At 39.0% G+C, this 19,007-nt stretch overlaps 4 protein-coding genes across 4 annotated transcripts; all 4 read left to right on the top strand.

Moving 5' to 3' along the window:
• The first annotated feature begins 304 nt into the window (after positions 1-304).
• On the top strand, positions 305-3,232 carry hspe1 (heat shock 10 protein 1). Its single transcript, XM_026375699.1, has 4 exons — positions 305-409; positions 2,417-2,572; positions 2,863-2,952; positions 3,039-3,232. The coding sequence occupies exons 1-4, from the start codon at positions 407-409 to the stop codon at positions 3,087-3,089; spliced, it is 300 nt and encodes a 99-aa protein (XP_026231484.1). The 5' UTR covers positions 305-406; the 3' UTR covers positions 3,090-3,232.
• A 4,605-nt stretch (positions 3,233-7,837) lies between these two features.
• LOC113173589 (trace amine-associated receptor 13c-like) lies at positions 7,838-8,997 on the top strand. The gene is made up of 2 exons (XM_026377027.1): positions 7,838-8,010; positions 8,184-8,997. The coding sequence occupies exons 1-2, from the start codon at positions 7,838-7,840 to the stop codon at positions 8,995-8,997; spliced, it is 987 nt and encodes a 328-aa protein (XP_026232812.1).
• A 2,068-nt stretch (positions 8,998-11,065) lies between these two features.
• On the top strand, positions 11,066-12,246 carry LOC113173593 (trace amine-associated receptor 8a-like; the record flags this gene model as incomplete). Its single annotated transcript, XM_026377036.1, has 2 exons — positions 11,066-11,214; positions 11,424-12,246. Coding segments are annotated over 2 exons (972 nt in total), but the record flags the coding sequence as incomplete, so codon positions are not given.
• A 4,566-nt stretch (positions 12,247-16,812) lies between these two features.
• On the top strand, positions 16,813-17,996 carry LOC113173605 (trace amine-associated receptor 13c-like; the record flags this gene model as incomplete). The annotated part of the gene is made up of 2 exons (XM_026377057.1): positions 16,813-16,961; positions 17,174-17,996. Coding segments are annotated over 2 exons (972 nt in total), but the record flags the coding sequence as incomplete, so codon positions are not given.
• Between the last annotated feature and the right edge of the window lie 1,011 nt (positions 17,997-19,007).

Genomic DNA, 19,007 nt, shown 5'->3' with positions numbered 1-19,007 from the left:
TTAATGATGTGGAAAATAAGATTACAGTTTAATATATTGAAATTTAGTGCAGCTGTCAAAGCAAAGATTTAATACATACACAGATAATTGTCACCAGACTAAAAACGATTAAAACATGAGTATGTGTAAGTATATTAAAATGTAAACGCAAGTGTTGTACGATTCTACTAAATGTAAATGTTTGCTATTTGTTTTTATTTATCGTAATTTTAGAAACATTTGTCATATTTCTGCTTGTACATACAACAGTTGTTAATAAAGTTGATTTGAAATAAAGTCCAGGGTAGCTACTGCGCATGCACATTCTGGAGATTTCCTCACGTGGAGAGAGTCCCCTTCAGTGAGTCTCATCGACGCTCGCAGAGAAACCGGGTGCAGCTCCACGCCGACTCTCAGACCTCCACAAATGGTAAGAGACCCAGTCCAGAAACCGTCTGTGTTCACAGGCAGTCAATTTTAAGATCTTTGTAACAGTTTATGTCGCTTTGTGTGTATGATCATCAGGCTCAGTTATCGTTAGCAGCTAGCTAACGTTGATGTTATGTTAGCCATGTGTAACATCCACTGACAAGGTCAAGCAGGTAAAAAGGAAAAGATCTACTAATGACTAACATGTTATTTCGTGATGTTAATCAGCTGTTAAAGCTGTGTAAGGAAAGGATTTTGTTGGTGCAAAACGCGCAGGCGCAGCTAATGAATTACCCATTTTAAAATCACATATGTCAAAGATGAATACAATTTTTTTTTTTTAGCCTCTCATTTAGTTCTTTACTCGCACATCGTCATGCAAGATGCTGCTCTGATCGTGTGCAGCATGTTGGGATCTTTTGTAAGACGTGGACAGGAGGAGCTGAACTTCCAGTGTCCTGTTCTACCTGATGCAGATCTGGATCCATGCAGCAGTTGGTCAGATTCATCTGTCATATATAAAACTATTCAGTAGTGCAGCTTAATAATATTAAGGATAACTTCAAAATTATACTCAAGTACTCGAGGAATTTGCAATAGCAAGTAAATGATGAGTAATCCACCCCCCTTATCAGCTGTAACATCTGTGATCTTACACATGAATGCATAGAATATAGTGGAGTAGACAATTCTGCAGGACTTTCACATGGTCATGAGTATTTCCATAATGCAGTATTGCTACTTTAATCTAAGTAAAAGTTTTACTAAAAGTAAAACCTACAATATTTAATTTGTTAAATAAAACTGTCAAGCTTTAAATCCCTTTGTATGAATCTAAGATCCAGTTTTCTAGTAACATTTGGTCTTTGAAAAACTAGAAACTCTGCAGGACAACAGTTAAGTATGAGTTTGTCCTGTCAGCTCACAGATTACACAGTGCTGAGAGAAGCTTCTGGAAAACTGGACAAACTGGCCTTGAGTGTTATCTTGTCATGGTAAAAAACCTGGAGGACGTTTCATCAGCAGTCAAGGCTCTTTCCAAAGTTTGAATGTTTGGGTGATTGATTCCCTAAATTCCCAAGATGCCTCCTTGTTAACATGACAGCGGGTTATCAGTGACGCGAGCAGGCCTCGTCCCCTGCCCGGTTAACAAACTGGGATCGTCTCCACCCTCCTCCAACTCCCACCACCTCTCCCCCAGACAACCTTCACCCAAGGTCACAGCTCCATCTGCTGTTTTAAATCCTATTAAACCTCCTGTCCTCACCGAGTCACACGCTGCTCATGACTTTACACTTATGACTTCATAATGAAGGTTTTAATCTAATAAACTCAACAAGAAGCTGTTTTAACTTGATCTCCCTTTTTATTTCTTAAACTTTCCCCACAGAGGAGCCTAAGTTGCTGATTAATCACTGTTCTGTTTTAACCTGACCTTTGTACATTCCAACTAAACAATAAGCCAGTGTGTGGAGATGTATCCAGATACTTTACCTGAGTAAAAGTACAATTACTTTAGTGTCAAATGGTCTGTTACAAGGAAAAGTGCTGTAAATATAAAAAAACAAAGCAAAGTGGGCTACCTGGTTATTTTTATTACTGGACTTTGATCTTTTAATGCACTTACCAGCAGACCTCCACCCACCTTACACCAGATTGGAGATTTAATCAGCCACAGTGATTCAAAGCAGGGTGGGGGTGTTAATTCTTTAACTAAGGGGTGTAAATAAAAAAAAAAAAAATACTTTCAACTACTGACAGTTTTCTTAGTCTATTAATGCTGCATAGAAGGTTGATTATACCTGTGGGTGCTTACAATTGTTGCAAAGCCCAGCTTAAAGTCAAAGGGTCAGAGGTCAACTGTCTGGGGTTTGTGTAACGCAGACCCAGTCTCCAACTGCAGGCTGCCCCCTAGTGGTCCCATCATGGTGTTACAGTAGATCTGTTCCTCATGTGAAATGTTATTTCCTCCTCACAGTCTTGGCGTCTTTTCTTTTCTTTTGTTCAGGCCTTCAGAAAATTCCTCCCCCTCTTTGACCGGGTGCTGGTGGAGCGCTTCACCGCAGAGACGGTAACGAAGGGGGGCATCATGCTGCCGGAGAAGTCTCAGGGCAAAGTGCTGCAGGCCACCGTCGTGGCTGTGGGACCCGGCTCTGTCAACCAGGTAATTCTCAACCTGCTGCTAGTGCAGGTTTGGCTCTGACCTCACAACTCATTGACTGATGAGAGGAATCATCTACATGAAGTCTGTTTGGATAATATATATATATATATATATATATATATATTTATTTATTTATTTATTTATTTATTTATTTATTTATTTATTTAAACACATTTGATGACTTCACCCTGTTTGTTTTTTTTGTTATCACTTACAGTATAATATTAATATACAGTATTTTGCTACTCTAACTGTGAAGTAAAAGTACTTCTCTCTCTTTTCTTTTCTAGAAAGGACACGTCCTTCCAGTCAGCGTGAAGGTGGGAGAGAAAGTTCTTCTACCAGAGTACGGTGGCACTAAAGTCGTACTGGACGACAAGGTTGGGTTTTCCCCGAGTCTGAACTTGAATCATGTGTTTTTTTTTTTTTGACTGTTTATTGATTTAATAATTATTTTGTCTTCCAGGACTATTTCCTGTTCCGTGATGGAGATATCCTTGGTAAATACGTTGAATGAGTCTTCGTTGTTTTATGTTTGACGTCGTTCCTACAGAGAAGAAATTAACTTGTCTCATCGTGTCTATTTTTTTTTTCTATGTTATTTCAAATGTAAATAATTCTAATCACATTTTGTTACAGTAATAAAGGTGAACTGTTGACTTCCTGTCTCATGAACTTATGTTTTTTATATATATTTCAAATATTCTGATGTCAAAGTTTACTTACTGGCTTTTCTGTCGGCTTTTGACTCAATTAATATTTGATATAACTTAACACATTTGAACAGAAACTTGTCTGTTTAATTATTTTTACTCTGCTACAGTTCAGAGGGAAATGAACTTTCTGTGTCTTGTTTTCTATCAGACAACTTCATATGCAGATTCGATTAGTTTGAAAATGATTAACAAGTCATGTACCATAATAATAACAATAATGAATGATTTATGGATCAGAGAGAACCCAAATTCACCTTTGCGTTGCCAGGTGGTGCTCCAGCTTTAGACAGTCATTTTATCTCTTTAACTTATTAGTTAGACTGATGTGACCTCTAGTATCACAAACCAGCTCGGGGAATTTCACAAGCAGGGAGTCTATGCTAAGAGTAAAACAATAAATCCAATATATTAAAACTAAAAAGAGGAGATTTAGGCTGTAGTGAGACAGGACATGAAGTTAGTTAGTGTGAGAGAAGAGGATGGGGTTAAATGGAGGCAGATGATTCGCTGTGGCGACCTATGAAAGGAAAGAAGAGTAAAACTAAACAATAAACAGTCAAAGATCAGATATATGACAGTGGTTCAGATCTGATATGAAAGAAATTCAGGTCTGGAAGAAATAAAATATGATTTGAGCCTATTAGGTTGATGGTTTAAGTTTATGTGGGAACCAACATGCTTAAATGACCTTGTGCTGATAACAGCTTTATATCTGTTGAACTCAGTATAGTTTGTATTGAACTGAGTAGGAGTTTTCTTTCTGTAGTTTTTATGGCCAGTAACTCGACTTCTTTAAAAACCCAAGAAGTTTTTAGTTTTTCAGCCTATTTCAGAAAAGCTGGAAGCTGAAGAACCTGAGTCGTGCACAAAGCTCCTCGTGTAGGTGGCTGTGATCACTGTTTGTTCCAGGAGGGATTTTACATAACAATAAGCTCTCTGTTGTACTACTGGAGTTAAACAGCAGGGAGAGACAAAGACCGTGTGAAGTGATGATGCTTTCTGCTGCTGCAGGTCTCGTCTGTTCAGCTTCTCCATGAAAAGTTTACACTGCGATTTTACATACACCAGGTCAGAGTGCAGTTTCAGAAGTGTGTGAACTTAACTAAGAAGTTAAACATACAAATGAAATCTGCAGCTTTCAGGGACGTAAACAGTCACCAAAGAGTAACACTTGGTGCATGTAAGGACAGACATTACTAACATTTAACTACTTTCAACCCCTGAACTCCCTTTAAATAAAACCAGATTTAATTTTAAACACTATTATTGTTATAAAATGTTTTATCCTATTCAACAGTAAAGAGTGAGTGTTGATCGGCCACATTTGAAATAATACCTAAATAAAAAAAGGGCCTCAACCCTGATGGTCAGAAGAAGAAAGCCTTTAATCGTCACATTTACATGTTACAATGAAATTTGTCCTCTGCATTTAACCCATCCCCGGGGGGAGCAGTGGGCAGCTACATACAGCGCCCAGGGAGCTAGTGTGGAGTGTCTTGCTCAAGGATGGGTGATGGGGTATGAACCCCCAACCTTCTGCATTCAAAGCAGATGATCTACCCACTGAGCCACCAGGCCACCACCACCAAGGTGTGCATGTGGCCCCCCACATGCACAGTACAATGTTATTTCAGGGTTTTATTTTAGGTTTTGCAGTGAGTGGATATAATGTATGAGATCACAAAAACACAGAGACAACATTTACTATGTTATACAATAGACAATAGACAGGAGAGGGAGACTCAACTGACCCCCCACAGACAGACTCATCTCACGGTGATTTTGTGAGACAAGGAGAACGACACAGACAATAAAAGAAGACTGTAACTGAAGGTCTGTGAGCTGGTCTGAGACGATCAGAGAGATTCAAGTACAGAAGTGTGAGTGAGGCTGTGGAGCGGCCTGGAGGGACATTCAGCTGGTCCTAATCAAATAAGCCAGTGTAAAAATAAAACAGGTGTCCCCCCAACCCCCCACATGGACTCAGATCCAGGCCTGCACATTTTTAAATTACTGATCATCATATAAAGTACTTAACACTGCATGTATATAGAAGGTTATTGTACCAAGCAGTTCAAATTGATCAGGGTCTTGGATATGAAGTTCATACTCAGCGATGACCTGTGCACAGGGAGCTGTTCTTAAACACACAGGACATTAAATCAGTTTTACTAAAAACTGTAGAAATACTACTACAGAGGTCACTGTGCTCCCAATCATCCCCTGAATAACTACCAGTGGTAATTGTAGTATTTCTATACTCTATGTAGAACATTTTATTGTCTGTTATAAGATGATTGACAGTTCTCTGCTGCTCTGACCTATTACATCATACTTTAGGACACTTACATCTGATAAACATTAGCATCAAATGTTTGAAGCACATTTGCATTATTCACTCCACCAGCTGACTGGCTCATTAATTAGGTCTCTGCTGCACAGGTGGGTCAAATTATACTCACACTTCATGTTCTGATGTTACATATAGGCCACATTTGTGAAGTTGGGTGCCCATGTTACACACAGTCTGCGGCCCAAAGCTTATTAGACTGGAGTTGGTAGTGAAATGCACAGTTTCAGTCTGGCCAGTTCGCTTTGTTCTGCATCGGCTAACATCAAGTAACTGGTCCGTTTAACCATCCACTTTGGTTTCCTATACCCAGTAAGAACACTGTCCTGCCCGTTATCTCTCTGTATAACTAACTGTTTAAGTTGAGTGTTTATATTGTTGTGTCGCTGCAAACAAGCTGCTTTTGCTGCTGCTGCATTTATTTGTCTCACCGCTTTACAATTAGCAAATACTCAGTTAACCTGCGCCCCCACTGACATGGTGTTTGTGTTTCTAATTAACATTCGTGTAGTAAAAGAGACGGCATCCTATAGACGTAGAGAATGAATCAGCATCAGCATCACTGCTGATTTTACGTGCGACAAGCAGATGGATTTGAAAGTATCAGAAATAAATTACATGACAAGATCTCAGAGAAGTTCACACTTTAACTTCATTAAAATGAGTTAGTTTTCTGACAGTATTGTGTTTAACTGAGGTTGCATCATGTGTTGATTCTTTGTTTTTTTTTATCTCGTGTGGATTTTACATCATGTGTTACTTTTAAACGTGGATGTTTTTTAACACCTCTGATTGGAATGATCCCTGTGAGATTACAGTTTGCAGTTTTCTGACATCAGTGGAAGGAGAGCGAGTCATAAGAGAGTCATTAGCTGTAGTAGTGTTTGTTTTGAGTGATGAAGCCTCATGGGAATCTGGAAAGTGAGTGAATCTTAACTTCTCACTATTCTAATAAAGAAGACAGGGGAATAAACATTTCAAAAGTAATGCAAAGAAAAGTTTGAATAAAGTTAGAAGTTAGAATAATGAGGTCAGCAGGAGATAACAGGAAAAGTGATTGTTCCTCGCTAACAAATATCTATAACAGACAAATAAGCTAAAATCACAGTGAGGAGGTTTTTATTTAGTGAGGTCATTGTTGTTTTTAGTCAACAGTAACAAAAATACAGAAAATCCCGACTTTATCCTTTAACCTCCATGTTGCACAATAACATTAGTCATGTAGAAATACAACAATAGGCACAGACACTGCATCACTGCTGCCTTAAGATCTTAAGATCACAGCCCTGCTACTCAACCATTAAGAGAGGAGACCTGGTCGCCAGCGGGCTCCTGTCAATCAAGGCTTCATCAATGATTTTATATCCTACCACACAGTTTTATTTACAGGGAACTGGGCTCCACATTCTGGGGTTTGTCCTAAAGTCCAGTATGAATTGTGGGACCTCAAACACACAAGTGTGTAGCTGTGATGTCTGAATTCAAACATAGGGGTTTACTGTAATTGTTTCATTTTCATTTGACAGTTTTATTGACTTTTATTACACAACATAAGACATATAATACATCACAAATATTAAAAACCAAACCGATCCAGATCAGTCATGTTGTCCTGAAGGCCTCAAGGTAAAGGAAGCACACAACAAATCTTCATCAATGACTGATTGTTACCTCTAAGCACAGAGCTGATCCATTTGTGCTGTAATACATTAAAAAAAGGTTATGTAGTAATTTTGTCTGAAATGAAATTTAAACACTTGAAAAAAGTGAAGTGGTCAGTACCAACCAAACAGGCGACAGACTCGTGGGTGCCTGAAGCTCACTGATGCATGTGCAGTTGCTGCATGTGGACGTGTGAAGCCACAGATCGGTCAGTGTCCACGCTGACACGTGTCCACTGAACAAGAGCTGCAGAACTGGACCATGGAGCGATGGAAGAGTTTACTCAAGTTTCTGCTCAGTGGTACATAGTGGTTTTGGTTTTGTGATTGGTTCACTATAAAGTCTCTGACTGTTCAGTATGTTTTTACATTCATTTACTATTGGTCATTTACTATTAGTGCCCTAATTCAATCTCTATAGAGATAGAAACAGCAGCAGAGGTGGGGGGAAAGGTGGTGGGGAGGGTGATAAAGACGAGTTAGGTGCATGAATTTGTTCAATAAGCTGCCGGACTTCAGCAGCTTCTCCTCTCTAGTGATGGAGACCTTGGAGGAAACTGAACTGTGCTTTCCACAGCTCCTCAACTCCTCCTGTGTGAAGACAAAGCGTCCTCACTATGAGGCTCTGCTGAGTTACATCCTGCTGTTCTCTATCTCTGTGCTCAGTGCATCTCTCAACCTGCTGGTCATCATCTCTATCTCCCACTTCAAGTATCCACTTGTTTTACCTTCAACTTATGAAAGTAGTACATCAGGAAATTAAGAGGATTTTCTGTTCCCACAATTTGTTTTGTATTTCACTCTGTATTTGCTTTTTCTGTTTATGTCTGAACGATGTTGATCTTATTAATAATGATAAATCTATTGCTGGTCTTTGTCTCCAGGCAGCTCCACACTCCCACCAACCTCCTCCTTCTCTCTCTGGCTGTCTCTGATTTCTTCATCGGCCTCCTCTTGATCTTTCAGATTATTCTCATTGATGGCTGCTGGTTCCTTGGTGACTTCATGTGTACTCTCTATCAGTATATAGACTATATTATTACCTCTACCTCAGTGGGAACCATGGTGCTTATATCTATTGATCGCTATGTGGCTATTTGTTATCCTCTACATTACTCCACCAAAGTCACACAAAACAAAGTTAAGATCTGTGTTTGTCTGTGTTGGATTTGTTCTGTCATCTTTCAGAGTCTGATTCTGCAGGATGTCCTGCAGGAACCAGGCAGGTTCAACTCCTGCTTTGGCGAGTGTGTCATTGTTATTAACTACATTGCTGGACTAGCAGATGTTATTTTTTCCTTCATTGCTCCCATCACTGTTATTGTAGTTCTGTATATGAGAGTGTTTGTTGTGGCTGTGACTCAGGCTCGAGCCATGAGGTCTCACATCGCAACAGTCACACACGGTTCAGTGAAGGTAACTGCTAAAAAATCTGAACTGAAAGCAGCCAGGACTCTTGGTGTTGTTATAGTTGTGTTTCTAATGTGTCTCTGTCCATATTACTGCGTGGCCCTTACAGGTCAAGACAACTTGATGAATGCTTCATCTGCAGCTTTTGTGATATGTTTGTACTATTTTAACGCCTGTCTGAACCCTGTGATCTACGCCCTGTTTTACCCCTGGTTTAGAAAATCGATTAAACTCATTCTAACTCTTAAAATACTGCAGTCTGACTCCTGTGAGGTCAACATGTTGTAGACAGACACTGCAAATGTATTTAGATTTGTTCATGGTAAAAGCAGGGTTGTTTGAAGTATTGAAAACTGCACAAGAGGCCCCCCCTGAGCTGGAGGGGCACCAAAGAAGTCGGAGAAATATTTGGAAATTTATTTCAGATTGATGCCCATCTATTTTTGACAGTTTGTCATCTATTGTACTCCTGAAAGAATTATATGGCTGCTGCAGTTTATTTGGTGACCTTGCAGTTCATTGACCTACACAGTTACAGTAAAAAAGAATCACACACAAGGTGTAAGTTTGGCCTTAACTGGAATCATGTAATTTTAGTGGCTTTTAACTGTCAGCATCAGCTCAGTATTCTCTGTATAAAGGCTCAGCATTCTGGATGAGTGACCTGCTGAGCTACAAAATGTACAAATTCAAAATATCAGTCAGTGAGTTAATGAAATGACAACAGCAGCAAACGACTTGACCTTACTTAATACTTAAAATACATAGAAATAAGAAATAATTAGAGGAACGAAGCATTTTGTCTTAAATCAGAGCTACTGAGCAGTTTAACATATCTGAACAGATTAACTCATTTTGATGCAGGCCTGAGGTGTACTCTAAAAACTGTTTAGACAAACACGTTTCAGAAGATCTAAACTGGCAAGAGGAGGATGCCAAAACCCCAGTAAACAGCTGTGAGCAGCTGGATGGATGTCTACAGCACATACTGGGTCATAAGAAGACCTTCACAGCCACCAGGGAGCTCTGATGGCCTCTGAATGAGTGCTGTGTCGATTAGTTAGAAAGTTCTGGCCCAGTTCTGCCTGTCTGTTGAAGGTTCTGTCTGATATTTACTTTAACTAATTCAGTGATTGATATTCTGCTGTTTTCTGTTTTTCTGCTCGTTATCATCTCAGTCTCTCACTTCAAGAACCCAACTATTTCATACATTAATGAAACTTATAGATAGTAATAAAAAGTTTACTATACTATTAAACGTTTGTGGTAAAGCAAATAACAATGACTTGATGTCCGTATGTGAGGAAGATTGTTTTTTCTGGCTAATTCAGCTGAATTATAATTTATAACATATAATTTATATTATAATGCCAAATCAAATTGGCAAATAATCAAATTATTTCTAATCCGTAGCGTAGATAAGAGCATTTCCACTGTATAATTACTGGAGTGGCAGTCATTAATTCATTTCAGCTGACAACACAACAAGGTCAAATAAATACCTGAATGCACTGAATCACCAGTTTTCACCAGTGCATGGGCATATTCCAAGGTGACAATGTCAGAATTCATCAGGTTCAAATTGTGAAAGTGGTTTAGGAAGTATGAAACACTGACCCCACTGAGAATCTTTGTGATGTTCTGGAGACAACTTAACACAGTGATCCAAACCCCTCATCAATAGTCCTGTCCTGTGCAAACTGACACAAGGAACAAATATTTAATGATGTTATAGAAAAATAAAAAACTTATTCTGGCTGCAACTACCTTCCCCACAAAAACATATTTGTAATTGTAGTTGAATAGAAACAGATGAACATGTGAATAAGGTACAAGGCTATTTTAAACGTGAAACATGGTGTTGGCAGTGTGATGATTTGGGCCTGCTCTGCTCCTTTTGGACCAGGACAGCTTGCCATTATTGCTTACGTTTTGAACAAGTTAACAAGTTGTTCTACCAAAGAATGGCTGAATCAGTGGAAATTACATTTGTGGACTCCAGATGTGTTTTAGGATTAAATTACTGAAGATTGAAACTAATTATTTCTGTTGTCCTCTTGATGAGAAGGACGAAATATACCTCTTCTAAAGTGCAACATTTATGGCTTTAGCTCGGTGCTCACAGGCAAAGATGGACACTGCACAGATCGCAGTCAGTCCTGTCTTAGAGGAAAATGAATCCTGAAAGTTTACTGTAGTACTTCAATCTCCACTGAGACAACTGCAGCAGCAAAGGTTAGGGGGAGGAGGGGTGAGTAGGGAAGATGGAGATAAATCAGATGTGTGATAGAAACCTTTAGTCAACAAGCTGCCAGACTTCAGCAGCTTCTCCTCTCTGACCATGGAGGAAACTGAACTGTGCTTTCCACAGCTCCTCAACTCCTCCTGTGTGAAGACGAAGCGTCCTCAGGATGAGGCCATGCTGATTTACGTCCTGCTGTTCTCTATCTCTGTGCTGACTACGTCTCTCAACCTGCTGGTCATCATCTCTATCTCCCACTTCAAGTATCCACTTATTTTATCATTTTATTGAGCTAGTAGATAGTAACAACAGTTTGTGATGTAGAAAATAGTAATTATCCAATTTAAACAAAACTTATAATAGTATTTGTGTTCCACAAAATGTTTTTTGTATTTCAATGTTTGTTCTTCCTTTTATCTGAATGAGAGTCAATATAATTAACAATGATAAATATGTTGCTGATTCTCTCCAGGCAGCTCCACACCACCACCAACATCCTTCTCCTCTCTCTGGCTGTGTCAGATTTCTTCGTGGGTCCTCTCTTGCTTTTTCAAGTCATGCTTATAGATGGCTGCTGGTTGCTCTGTGATCTTATGTATTCTCTGTATCAGTATCTAGCAGCCACCATCACCTCTGCCTCTGTAGGAACCATGGTTCTTATATCTATTGACCGATATGTGGCTATTTGTTATCCTCTACATTACTCCACTGAAGTCACACAAAACAAAGTTAAGATCTGTGTTTGTCTCTGTTGGATATTTTCTATAATTTTTCAAAGTCTGATTCTGATGGACAACCTGCAGCAACCAGGCAGATTTAACTCCTGTGTTGGTGAATGTGTCATTGTTATTAACTACATTGCTGGAGTTGCTGATGTTATTTTTTCCTTCATTGCTCCCATCACTGTTATTGTAGTTCTGTATATGAGAGTGTTTGTTGTGGCTGTGACTCAGGCTCAAGCCATGAGGTCTCAGATTGCAACAGTCACACTTCAAGGCTCAGTTAAAGTAACAGCTAAAAAATCTGAACTGAAAGCAGCCAGGACTCTTGGTGTTGTTATAGTTGTGTTTCTAATTTGTCTCTGTCCATATTACTGTGTGTCTCTCTCCAGCCAAGACAACTCGATGAATGCTTCATCTACGTCATATAACTTTGTAATATGTTTGTTCAGTTTTAACTCCTGTCTGAATCCTATGATCTACGCCTTTTTTTACCCGTGGTTCAGAAAATCAATTAAACTCATTGTTACACTGAAGATTCTGCAGCCTGACTCCTGTGAGACCAACATACTGTAGAGAGACAGTGCAGATGTATTGGTTCATGGTAATTGTAGTGGCATTTTGAGCACAGATGAGCTTAGTGGTCCCTAGGCTGCCCTCAGCTGGAGGACCAGTATTATTATGAAATTCATATTGAAATGTGGAGGAAACTTAATACAGTGGTTCAAACCCCTCATCAATACAAGATCTTTGTGAGGCGTTTTTATAACTCTGGTAGAAAATGAATGTAGTAACGTAGTATAAGCCTGTGGCTTGTAAGCAATACATGCTGTAATCAAAGCAAAAGGAAGTCCATGCAATGTTAGAGTGTGCACCTTTTTCCTTTTTGGTTAGGAAGTGTATTAATAATATGCAAAGAATAAATCATGAAAGGAAACAAGTATGTTTTTTCAGTCCCGATTTTTTCAGGTATTAAACACGTCCATACTGATTTTCTAATTTTTATGCAAACATGAAACTGTATAAGAAAAGTTGTGAGGGCAACAAAAAGTCCTGTCCTGTGCAAACTGACAGAAGGAATAAATATTCAATGATGGTTATAGAGAAATGAAAGTAGTACTTGACTAAACCAGACTTTTTTAGGAGAGTAAGTGGCTCTTAATGTGTAAGATTAAAGGCTTAAACACTGATTATGCTGACCACAGACATGTGGCACACAGACATAAAAAGTGGACATATCACAGATGACAGTCAACCCTGCCTTTGATGAAGAGGAGCTAGGATGTCTCACTACTTCAATCTCTGTGGAATAAGAAAAACAGCAATAGAGATGATGAGGAAAGGGGTGGGTAGGGAAGACAGTGATATATCATGTGTGATAGAAGGTTTTGGTCAACAAGCTGCCAGACGTCAGCAGCTTCTCCTCTGTGGTGATGGAGACTTTGGAGGAAACTGAGCTCTGCTTTCCACAGCTCCTCAACTCCTCCTGTGTGAAGACGAAGCGTCCTCACTATGAGACCCTGCTGAGCTACATTGTGGTTTTCTCTGTGTCTCTGCTCACTGTGTTGCTCAACCTGCTCGTCATCATCTCTATCTCCCACTTCAAGTAACTAAATAATTCTTACATTTATGACACTGGTAGAAAATAATAAAAAGCAATGTGTGTGATGAAGGAAATAACAATCCCATGATGTCAGTATGTCAGAAAAACAGTAACTTTTGTTCAGCTAAATGTTGATTTATATTAAAACTAATGCCGAACGTGTTGGTCTTTCTCTCCAGGCAGCTCCACACTCCCACCAACCTCCTCCTTCTCTCTCTGGCTGTCTCAGATTTCTTCATCGGCCTCCTCTTGTTCTTTCAAACCTTGCTGACAGACGGCTGCTGGGTTCTGGGCGACCTCATGTGTGCTGTGTATCAGTATATAGACTACATTATTACTGCCGTCTCAGTAGAAACCATGGTTCTCATGTCTGTTGACCGATATGTGGCTATTTGTGATCCTCTACATTACTCCACCAAAGTCACACCAAAAACAGTTCTGGTCTGTGTTTGTCTGTGTTGGATTTGTTCTGTCATCTATGGAAGTCTAAATCTGAAGGATAAACTGCAACATCCAGGCAGGTTTAACTCCTGTGTTGGTGAGTGCATCATTGCCCTCAACTACATTACTTGGGATGTAGATTTTATTGTGTTTTTCATTGTCCCTTTTACTGTCATCCTACTTCTGAATATGAGGGTATTTGTTGTAGCTGTGACTCAGGCTCGAGCCATCAGGTCTCACATTGCAGCTGTTACACAGGGTTCAGTTAAAGTAACAGCTAAAATATCTGAATTGAAAGCAGCCAGGACTCTTGGTGTTGTTATAGTTGTGTTTCTATTGTGTTTCTTCCCGTATTATTGTGTTTTTCTTACAGGCCTAGATACCTTGATGAATGCTTCATCTACAGCCTTTGTCATATGTCTGTACTATTTTAACTCCTGTCTAAACCCTGTGATCTACGCCTTCTTCTATCCCTGGTTTAGAAAATCAGTTAAACTCATCATCACACTAAAGATTCTGCAGCCTGACTCCTGTGAGAACAACATACTATAGAGAGACACCACAACATTACAGGGCTATTATAGACTAGATGTTTGCGTAGGATGCCACCAGTCATAAAGTTAATATCCGATGACCCTTGTACTTGTTGGTCTCTCTTGTCGCCAAATACAGCCCTTACAAACAAACAATCTGCTTATACACTGAAACTACCTACTACTGAAAGAAAACTAGATGCAGCCTGTAACAGGATTCAGAGTGTTTCTTCCCAGTTTAACATCATTAACCTGGTTATTTGACACAGCTGTGTAAAAATCACGTATGAGTAACCTGGTGACTTATGAGTCATCAAAACATCTAAATGTGATCCACACCTGGATTATTAATAACAATATATGGAGCACCACAGTGGAAAAAAGCTGTTCTTGTGTTGTTATAATTTATTATTATTAGTGTTGTTTGTCTGTATGGACCATAAAATAAAATGATTTTATTAAATATTGACACTATGTGTAAGTGTGCCATCATCTTTAATCATGAAGTAGCCAGTTAGTTGGCATAAAAGTCCAAACAATTAGAGTATTTGTTTTCTTATCATTGCAGACGTTTGCTGTTAGAACAACACTCATTTATATAATAATAAAATGATAGGATTAAGTCTTTGTAGGAGGCAGCTGGTGAGGTAGCTTCATATATCTTCATTAATCTTTGTCACAGCAACCTTTTCCTTAAAGTGAACTTTAGGTATAAACCCTTGTTGAGTGACTGTAGTGTGTGAGATTTGGGGTATTTCAGTGTCAACTGGTCCTAAAATCTGATTAGAGCTTTACCAAGGTTACAATATATCTAAGCTGATTAAAAACAATCATTAACTTTGTTGTAGACAGTTTGTCCATAAGGAACACCATGTTTAAGTATAATGTGTCCAACAGTGCACGTGACACCCTAGGTTGGAGGACGATGATCAACTTCATGATTGTGTCATCTGACCTTTGACAACATGTTTTGGACACTTGGGTGAAGAGAGGGGCTGAGCTGTCAACTGATCACCACCTGGTGGTGACTTGGATCCGGTGGCGAAAGAGAAAGCTGGACAGACTTGGCAGACCCAAACATATTGTGAGGGTTTGTTGGGAACATCTGGCGTAACCCTATGAGAAAAGGGACTTCAACTCCCACCTCCGGGCAAACTCTGGAGTATAATCATCTGATGTGAGCTATGTCTCACAAATAGATATCTCAGTAGACGCACAATAAAGCGCTGTTGATTTGCATGTAGCTGGAAATAATTATGGAGTAATCTCAAAGAATGTAGATATTAATTAGTCCACAGTTAGACAGATTTTCTATAAATGGAGATGATTTGGATCTGTGGATACTCTCAGTGGAAGTGGGCAACCAGCCACAATCACTCCAAAGGAACAATGCTAAACTGTTAATGAGAATAAGGGTGAAAAGAACCATAGAGCAGCAAGCAAAAACTAAAACTTGAAGGATTCAATAGAGTTGGTTACAATCTTTCAACCATACACAAAACATTGAACAGGCATGTTGTCCATGATAAGACATTATGGAAGAAGCCAGTTTCTCTCCAAATGAAACATTGCAAGTTCTAGTTTAGTTCTAATTTCTGCCTAAATTACATTAAGCTACAGAAACTGCTGAATCGTACTTAACCATTATCTATATTTTCATATTCATGGTTTGCCAGTAGATATCGCGTCTGGATGTGGGCTCTTGTTTTCTTAATATACCTCTGTCAGCCTAAGCATAACTGTTGATGTTGTCCCAGTTCCCAATAATTATGCCCATTCTGCTGGCAGAGGGCACATCTCCGCACTACAGAAGCCTGGTGTAACCCTCCAATCATAACCTTCAACTCAAGTGGGAATCTCGGGAGTTGGCTCCCACGTTTGTTGACCTTATGACATAAGTGATTAATCCAGGCACAGTGAAAGTTTGGTTGATGGACATGTGAATAAGCTACAAGACCACTTTCTAAATGTTCTGTAGAAAAATTAGACCAAAATAGAACTTTGTGGCTTAAATAAGAATTGTTGGTGATGATCAAACACAATATTTCAGAGCATGAATCTCGTCCAATCTGTGAAACATGGTGGTGGTAGTGTGATGATTTGGGCCTGCTTTGCTCCTTTTGGACCAGGACAGCTTTTTTTGAACAAGTTAACAAGTTGTTCTACCAAAGAATGGCTGAATCAGTGGAAATTACATTTGTGGACTACAGTTCTGCTATAGGATTAAATTACTAAAGATAGAAACTAATTATTTCTGTTGTCCTCCTGATGGGAAGGACGAAATATACCTCTTCTAAAGTGCAACATTTATGGCTTTAGCTCGGTGCTCACAGGCAAAGATGGACACTGCACAGATCACAGTCAGCCCTGTCTTAGAGGAAAATGAATCCTGAAAGTTTACTGTAGTACTTCAATCTCCACTGAGACAACTGCAGCAGCAAAGGTTAGGGGGGAGGAGGGGTGAGTAGGGAAGATGGAGATAAATCAGATGTGTGATAGAAACCTTTAGTCAACAAGCTGCCAGACTTCAGCAGCTTCTCCTCTCTGACCATGGAGGAAACTGAACTGTGCTTTCCACAGCTCCTCAACTCCTCCTGTGTGAAGACGAAGCGTCCTCAGGATGAGGCCATGCTAACTTACATCCTGCTGTTCTCTATCTCTGTGCTGACTACGTCTCTCAACCTGCTGGTCATCATCTCTATCTCCCACTTCAAGTATCCACTTATTTCATCAATTTATTGAGCTGATAGATAGTAGTAAAATATGTAATGTAATAGTATAGTATAGTATGTATATGTATATAGTAATTCTCCAATTTAAACTAAATTTATATTAGTATTTGTGTTGTTTTTTGTATTTCTATCTTCTTTATTTTATCTGAATCTATATAAATAACAATGATAAATATGTTGCTGATTCTCTCCAGGCAGCTCCACACCACCACCAACATCCTTCTCCTCTCTCTGGCTGTGTCAGATTTCCTCGTGGGTCCTCTCTTGCTTTTTTTAATTGTGCTTATTGATGGCTGCTGGTTCCTCGGTGATCTTATGTGTTCTCTGTATCAGTTTCTAACAGCCACCGTCACCTCTGCCTCAGTAGGAACCATGGTTCTTATATCTATTGACCGATATGTGGCTATTTGTTATCCTCTACATTACTCCACTGAAGTCACACAAAACAAAGTTAAGATCTGTGTTTGTCTCTGTTGGATATTTTCTATAATTTTTCAAGGTCTGATTCTGATGGACAACCTGCAGCAACCAGGTAGATTTAACTCCTGTGTTGGTGAATGTGTCATTGTCATTAACTACATTGCTGGAGTTGTTGATGTCATTATATCCTTCATTGCTCCCATCACTGTTATTGTAGTTCTGTATATGAGAGTGTTTGTTGTGGCTGTGACTCAGGCTCGAGCCATGAGGTCACAGATTGCAACAGTCACACTTCAAGGTTCAGTTAAAGTAACGGCTATAAAATCTGAACTGAAAGCAGCCAGGACTCTCGGTGTTGTTATAGTTGTGTTTCTAATTTGTCTCTGTCCATATTACTGTGTGTCTCTCTCAAGCCAAGACAACTCGATGGATGCTTCATCTGCGTCATATAACTTTGTAGTATGTTTGTTCTGTTTTAACTCCTGTCTGAATCCTATGATCTACGCCTTTTTCTACCCGTGGTTCAGAAAATCAATTAAACTCATTGTTACACTGAAGATTCTGCAGCCTGACTCCTGTGAGACCAACATACTGTAGAGAGACACTGCAGATGTATTGGTTCATGGTAATTGTAGTGGCATTTTGAGCACAGATGAGCTTAGTGGTCCCTGGGCTGCCCTCAGCTGGAGGACCAGTATTATTATGAAATTCACACTTAAAAACACTTCAGGTCTGTGGACTGACTCACTGCTGAAAGTTCATTCTCACTGAAACTTAAAGCTCAGCTGCTGCTTATTTTGTGACTCAGGTTCATTTGCTCACACAGCTGTGTAAGAACAAATGTAAGTTACCAGGTCACTCACATCCCACATCAAGCTGAGATACACATCATGATTTTGTAAACATGCACAATGAAAATAAGTTTTAAAGTTTTTTTGTTATTTTCTCAATTACTGTAAATATCTTAATCCACATGCATCATGAAATAAAACTAATTTAATTAACATGGACATGTGTGTAAATGTGCCCTCAACTTAATACTTCAGACAGCACCGTGTTAGTTAGAGAGCCCGTAGTTGTAATGAGACTCAATATTAGTCTTTGAACAACAGCTGTGTGCAGCCGTTAAAACTCTAAAGGTGTGGTGAGCAAAAAATATATAAAATATTTAAAAAGTATGCCGGTGAGTTTTATCAGCAGCTTTACAATATGACCGAGTGGTGATTTTCGGTCTGTTCAGTGCGTTATTGCAGGTAAAAATATTTAATGTTTAACCAAGGTTAATGCTGGTGTCAGCATGTATATCTCTACATCCTGCTGCTGCACGAGTTTCAGATTGATATGTACAGTAATGTACAGTACAAATACTAAAGAAAATATTAACATGCTAATAATAAAAATTATAGGAAATAACCATATTCTTTTAATAAAGATGTTAAATATAGATAAATAGATTTATCTAATTTCGATACCTGAGTGTAGAACACACTGTAATCTGAAATCAAAGAACTAACACTTCACTTGAATCATACAAAGATATGAGTAACATGATAAAGTTATGTTCTATATCATATCTAGAGCACAATTAAAAACAGGATAAGACACACT

This window comes from Anabas testudineus, chromosome 21, assembly GCF_900324465.2.
Source record: "Anabas testudineus chromosome 21, fAnaTes1.2, whole genome shotgun sequence".
Taxonomy (NCBI): Eukaryota; Metazoa; Chordata; class Actinopteri; order Anabantiformes; family Anabantidae; genus Anabas; species Anabas testudineus.
This window is presented reverse-complemented; position numbering and strand designations above follow the sequence as displayed.